The sequence below is a fragment of the Sinocyclocheilus rhinocerous genome, unplaced genomic scaffold (assembly GCF_001515625.1).
Source record: "Sinocyclocheilus rhinocerous isolate Xijiao unplaced genomic scaffold, SAMN03320098_v1.1 scaffold444, whole genome shotgun sequence".
In the NCBI taxonomy this organism is placed as follows: Eukaryota; Metazoa; Chordata; class Actinopteri; order Cypriniformes; family Cyprinidae; genus Sinocyclocheilus; species Sinocyclocheilus rhinocerous.
This window is the reverse complement of record NW_015645540.1, coordinates 1,590,404-1,596,726: the sequence shown is the minus strand read 5'-3', so window position 1 is coordinate 1,596,726 and position 6,323 is coordinate 1,590,404. Positions and strand designations below refer to the sequence as shown.

General features: G+C 37.1%; 1 protein-coding gene across 1 annotated transcript in view; it reads right to left on the bottom strand.

The window, feature by feature from the left end:
• The window catches only part of LOC107706378 (hippocampus abundant transcript 1 protein-like), a 26,518-nt gene that overhangs the window by 12,360 nt on the left and 7,835 nt on the right, over positions 1 to 6,323 (bottom strand). The window contains exons 2-3 of the mRNA XM_016510075.1: positions 839 to 901; positions 367 to 494 (exon numbers count right to left, since the gene is read on the bottom strand). Coding sequence (XP_016365561.1) covers positions 367 to 494; positions 839 to 901 — 191 coding nt within the window. The remainder of the gene's footprint in view (positions 1 to 366; positions 495 to 838; positions 902 to 6,323) is intronic.

Here is a 6,323-nt window from a genome sequence, read left to right as displayed (position 1 = left end):
GGAGTGTCAATGGTCCATTTGAGAGATAGGTGGCGGTAATGCACTTATAAGTCTGCGATCTGCCGTAAAGCAAGAAGGAGAAGACGACTCACGCGCAGGCTGAAGAAGAAGACGCGAAGGCGCTCAGGATTGCAACGGTTTGACTTAAAAATCTCCGTTTGTGTTCTACTGAAGAAACAAAGTCACCTACATCTTGGATGCCCTGGGGGTAAGCAGATAAACATCAAATTTTCATTTTTGGGTGAACTATCCCTTTAAGGTGTAGGTGATTTAGGTTTTTTTTTTTTATGTGGCCAATGTGAAGTCTGTAGTGGGTGAGCCTTGAGCCTTTGCTCGTCTGCATTTGTCTTCATGTAAGAGACGTACCATGGGCTGATCTTCATGAGAGGGATGGGAGCGCAGGTGAAGAACACAGTGAGCAGCAGGAAGGACTTCCGGCCCCACACATCTGACAGAGCACCGATTAATGGAGCACTCAGAAAAGACAGAAGGCCCTGAGTGAATACAAAGGTGCATGACTCCCTTAAATGGCACATTTACTTTTAAAGTTACGAAAACAACTGCATGACACAACAAGAGCTTGTCAGGATGTGACAAACTTGACAGTAGCACTGGCTGGATCACAGACTCTTGTTTATCGGTCAGGTTTAAAAATGGTACATAATGTCTCCACTTCACCAGATTTAAGGGCATCACTGCATGACCAGGGCTTATCATGAATAAACATGCCAACCACAAGAGTAGCGAGCTTCAATCATAACTCTTATCTTTTCTCACATCAGAAAGGGAGAAGAGGAAAAAGCATGAATAAAGTGAACGGCTGGAGTCAATGTCCTACCTTGACACCATGAATTAGTCCGTTCATCAGGAATGTGTGCTGGGGGAATGTCTGATGTAACACCTGAAACGAAAATACAGATTGACCATAAATGTATGCTGTAAACAGATAATCTGTTGGCTACAAAATAACCATAAGCTGGTAATTATTCACTAGCTTTACTCTCCGACAGAACTCATCAAAAAAGCACTGCTACTGGCTAACAATAAGGATTGGGTGATACATCAAATATATTCGCAGACTTTGCTCACAAATAAAAGTATGCAACATCATCACAATGAATTTAATGCACTTTTAGACTAATTTCAAGATTCCTCCCACTCTTGTGAGTATGAGAGGCAGAGATGCTTTAATAGACTCTTATTTAAACTTCCAATTTAAATGAATTATTTAAAAACCGACTTTGTTTATTATTATGTATTGTTATATTGGTGCGTTGAAATAAGCATGATTACATATCTGTCAAAATATCAATGTGTTTATGCAGTATACAACTGTAGAAAACTTACCTAATATTTTACTTTACTTCATGCATTAAACATTTTGATTATACTTGGCAACAATAGCCAGGTTTGCTTAAATAGAATACAAAAATAATAAATAGATTAAAGCTGCAAGCAGCCTTGAAAGGGCCCTCGCACCCGGAGCCACCTCCACCTGGTGACCTTAGGAAAACAGTGAACGGTGGGCAATATGCATTTAAAGTTGTAAATATAGGAGGAATATGTCAAAGTCATTTATGTGTGCCAAACTTCCTGCTGCCAGCTGGTGGTGCTATGACTACAACTGAATTTTGGTAAGTAGATGTCTTCAGGCCAGGACTTTTATCAAACAAGAAATTTGGGGCAGATTGGACATGACATTTCCTGTTGCCAACAGGTGGTGCTATAATTTATAACTAAATATTAGGGGGCAGTCGTGGCCTAATTGTTAGAGAGTCGGACTTGTACCTGGTTCGAGTCTCAGGTCCAGCAGGAATTGTGGGTGGGTTGTGGGGAGTAAATGTCCAGCGTTCTCTTCCACCCTCAATACCACGACTGAGGTGAGACCCTTGAGCAAGGCACCAAACCCCCAACTGCTCCCCGGGCGCTGCAGCAATATGGCTGCCCACTTCTCCACTGCACTGTGTGTTCACAGTGTGTGTGTGTGTGTGTTCACTACTGTGTGTGTGCACTTGGATAGGTTGCGGAGCACAACGTACTCACGTACGTACACATACATGAAACATAGCGGGGCGCTTCATTGCAATTTTTAAGGTGGCGCTATCGACACACCCAAACTAAATTTTGGCATGTAGATGTCTTCAGGCCAGGACTCTTATCAAACATGTGAAGTTTGGTGCAGATTGGACATTGTATACTTGAGTTACAACAACTTCCTTTTTCATGGCATTAATAACATGCATTAACACTTAGCTATGTGTTGCTAGCATGTTTAACCGCACACTGTCATATTTTACTATTTTGCTAGGAGTGCATCATAGTGTTAAACATGTCACTTCCTGTTGCCAGCAGGTGGCGCTATGACTATAACTGAATATTGCCATGTAGATGTGTTCAGGGCAGGACTCTTATCAAATGTGTTAAAATTGGGTCAGACTGGATATTGAGTTACAGCAACTTCCTGTTTCACTGCATTAATAGCATGCTTTAACACTTAGCTAATTGTTGCTAACATGATTTAGGATGTTTCTAGCGTGCTCGGGCCCTAATAATAATTTTTAATATGAAAATGGATTATGTTGTATATTTTCAGCCGTTTGACATTATTTAACATTTAAGCATTTTCAGAACAAATAGACAAAGTAGAGATAGAGAAATGTATTTATTTATTAGCGCCCAGGCACCAATGGTGCGAGGACCCTATTGGAATTGCTCTGTTTATTATTTAGGGCCCAAGTCACTAGGGGCACAGGGCCCTATTGTTTTTCTAAGGATTATTATTATTATTAGAAGGGTGGAAAGATGTCTGTAATCTGTAATGTCAGTATCAAATACCCAAGTAGTCCACAAACCAAGTTTGCTACATGATCCAACAGATCATTTGTTTTCCAGATAAATGATGATTGTCATGTTATTGCTGCTTTTCTTTCCGAAGGTTACAAAATAACCACCTCAAGTACAAAACATGTTGTTTTGACTGTGCAATGAAATGACAAACCCATAATAAAGTACAAGGCAAGGCTGTATTGAAACAGAAATGTTACTTGTGCATTTTGAAAGGTGAACAGCTTTCCATTTGAGGCTGAGCACAAGTACCGTCATTGCCGATGATGGCAGGTGCAAGCCTCTAAGTGGAGTAATGATTCCCACAGTTTGATTAATCATTAAACTCACTGTGTACAACAGTGTCAATGTTTTACATATGTACATAAGTGTACAAAAGAGATCTGTTCTTTTATGACTGGGAAACAAATCAATTGACCTGTATACGAATTCAAAGACAGTCTTCAGTAAAAAGAGGTCCAAAAGTCTAAGAGGGAATATTTAACTTCACTTATACAGCGGCATGTTCAATTCTTGATTCTGATGGGCTAAAAAAGAAAAAATGTCACAAGGCATATCAGTTTATCAGCTGCACAGCTAGAACAGATTTAATAAAAGAGGAAACTAACTGGTTATTGATAATTCAACATTGTTGGTCTGTTGTAAATGAATTTGTATGCATTGTCCCCCAAACAGGATTCTATTTGTATATAGGTCAGATTCATACGATGAGTGAAAACAAAACCTGATACTACTACTACTTCATCAGTCACGAATAACATCATGGAAATGTAAACAGTCTAACAAGCCAATAATGCACCAATCCAAGAAATTGGGATTTATTGTTTCTTCACTTTCACTTAATGTTTCACTTTTTTTTTTTTCTCATTTAAAAAAATGGGTGAATTTGAATTGTACTGAAATGTAATGCTACTTTTCCCCACTATAATGTCAGAATAAATGCTGTGAACAGGCTGTTCAATTGCTCTGTTGGGAGATGAAAACAATGCATGTGAACACACATTTCACCTGCTGTGTTAATTTGATATGGCACTCAGATTTTAGGGCACACTGAAGCAGAACTCGATTGCACTGTCTGAAAGAGGAAAACTGTGCATCTCGCTGAGATATAAGACTTGTCAGTGTGGCATTCAGCTGGAAGGGTTTGTTAGGCTCATTAGTGCTTCAGTATCAGAGGCTACTAATCAAATAAAAGGCCAGAACAAAGAGCACTGAGGCGACTCTCTGGCTCAACTGCACCAACTAAATTCAAATCCTACTCCCACACTGGGAAATGAAGACAATGAATGGTTTTACTTTATTCATATACAATACATTAAGAAACTAGGAACTATTTAAATTTCAGCCACTACCAACAGCTAGTGATATAACCTAAAAAAACTGACCACATAGTAAAAATAATTTTTTTTACTTGTGCTGTCAATCGATAAAAAAAATTAATTAATCACACATTTTTTCTGAAATTAATTTGCGATTAATCCCACTTAACATAAGACCGTATATTTTTTTATATTTGTTTAGTGGCATCTGTTTTGTGTCTGAAGGTGAGTATCACTGATACCAATAGAGAATAGAATAGAATTTCCTAATATTTAACTATTGACTATAGCCATTCAACATTACAGTAGCTATAATTGAGAGCTATCAATTTGAACAATTATTAGAGTTAAAAAAAAAATAATTTAAAGTGGACTTAAAACAATCTTGACAAACCCATTACAATAAATTTCATATTTATAGCTACCTGTGCCCTTCAGCAAGTAGGAAATATACAGAAATTGAATAAAGTTATCAAACACTAAATTCTAAATTAAATATAGATGAATATTTAAAGCTCTTTTTTCTTTTGTTGCTTGATTAACAGACATCACAGTAGCTGCGTTATTAGGTTATTTTGGCTGCTATTACTTTAAGAGCTGCCGCTGCTGAACATGACGCAGATCTGACACGCATCGTATTTTCTCACAACTCTTTACCTTTTCTGACCCACTTCAGGTCTTAAAGTCTCTACTAATTAGCTGACGGGTGTGTAAAATAAGGGAGACAGTGTTAGGGTGCTTCAGGACAGTTTAGAAAACCACTGCATTTCAGAGACATGTTCTTAAATGTGACTCATATATAACAAACTTACATGCATGTAGAGTTTAAGACCACTTCATTCAACATTACAGTAGCTATAATTGAGAGCTATCAATTTGAACAATTATTAGAGTTAAAAAAAAAATAATTTAAAGTGGACTTAAAACAATCTTGACAAACCCATTACAATAAATTTCATATTTATAGCTACCTGTGCCCTTCAGCAAGTAGGAAATATACAGAAATTGAATAAAGTTATCAAACACTAAATTCTAAATTAAATATAGATGAATATTTAAAGCTCTTTTTTCTTTTGTTGCTTGATTAACAGACATCACAGTAGCTGCGTTATTAGGTTATTTTGGCTGCTATTACTTTAAGAGCTGCCGCTGCTGAACATGACGCAGATCTGACACGCATCGTATTTTCTCACAACTCTTTACCTTTTCTGACCCACTTCAGGTCTTAAAGTCTCTACTAATTAGCTGACGGGTGTGTAAAATAAGGGAGACAGTGTTAGGGTGCTTCAGGACAGTTTAGAAAACCACTGCATTTCAGAGACATGTTCTTAAATGTGACTCATATATAACAAATACTTACACATGCAGATTTAAGGCAGCTTTAATCGCCTTTTTTGTTAACTTCATGACTTAACTGACGACATAACTACTACGTAGTTTCATTTGCGCTTTAATATGATATAGCGCTTTGGGATGCACCGATACCACTTTTTCCCGTACTCACTCGATACCGATACTTTTATTTTTGGTACTTGCCGATACCGAGTACCGATATTTTTATTGCATTTGTAAGTTTTTTTAAATATTGGGTACAGAAACCAAAAGTGTAAGTATAATGTTAGTTGGTTAACTTCATTAGATACAGTCAAACCAAAATTTATTCAGACACCTTCAACATTACTCGCATTATCACAGTTTATTCGCTATAGTTTAGAAAATGGTAATAAAATATGACAAGAACTCAGTTAAACTGTGTCAGAACAAATTCAGCTTGATAATGTTAGATAAATTTGACAGAAAAGTATGTAATGGATTACAATCAACCAAAAATTATTCAGACAGCTGTTAGTATGACAGCATTTACACAACTATCAATACAAATCGGGCAACCCTTAGCCTTAATGACAGCCTGTAGTCTCCTGGGCATGCTGTCATCCAGCTTCATGCAAACATGAACTTAAATGTTTTTCCCAGACTCGGTCTGAATAATTTTTGGTCCCAAATTTGTATCAGTTTTACTGTTAGTCCACTGTATGAAGAATTTTTGGGTATAATTTGTCACAGTTTACTTTATTTTGCTATCCTCACTTACATAAATGAACTATAGTGTCCTGCACCCACTAGTAAAAAAATATAAAAAATTATATCTGGTCTCTGAAT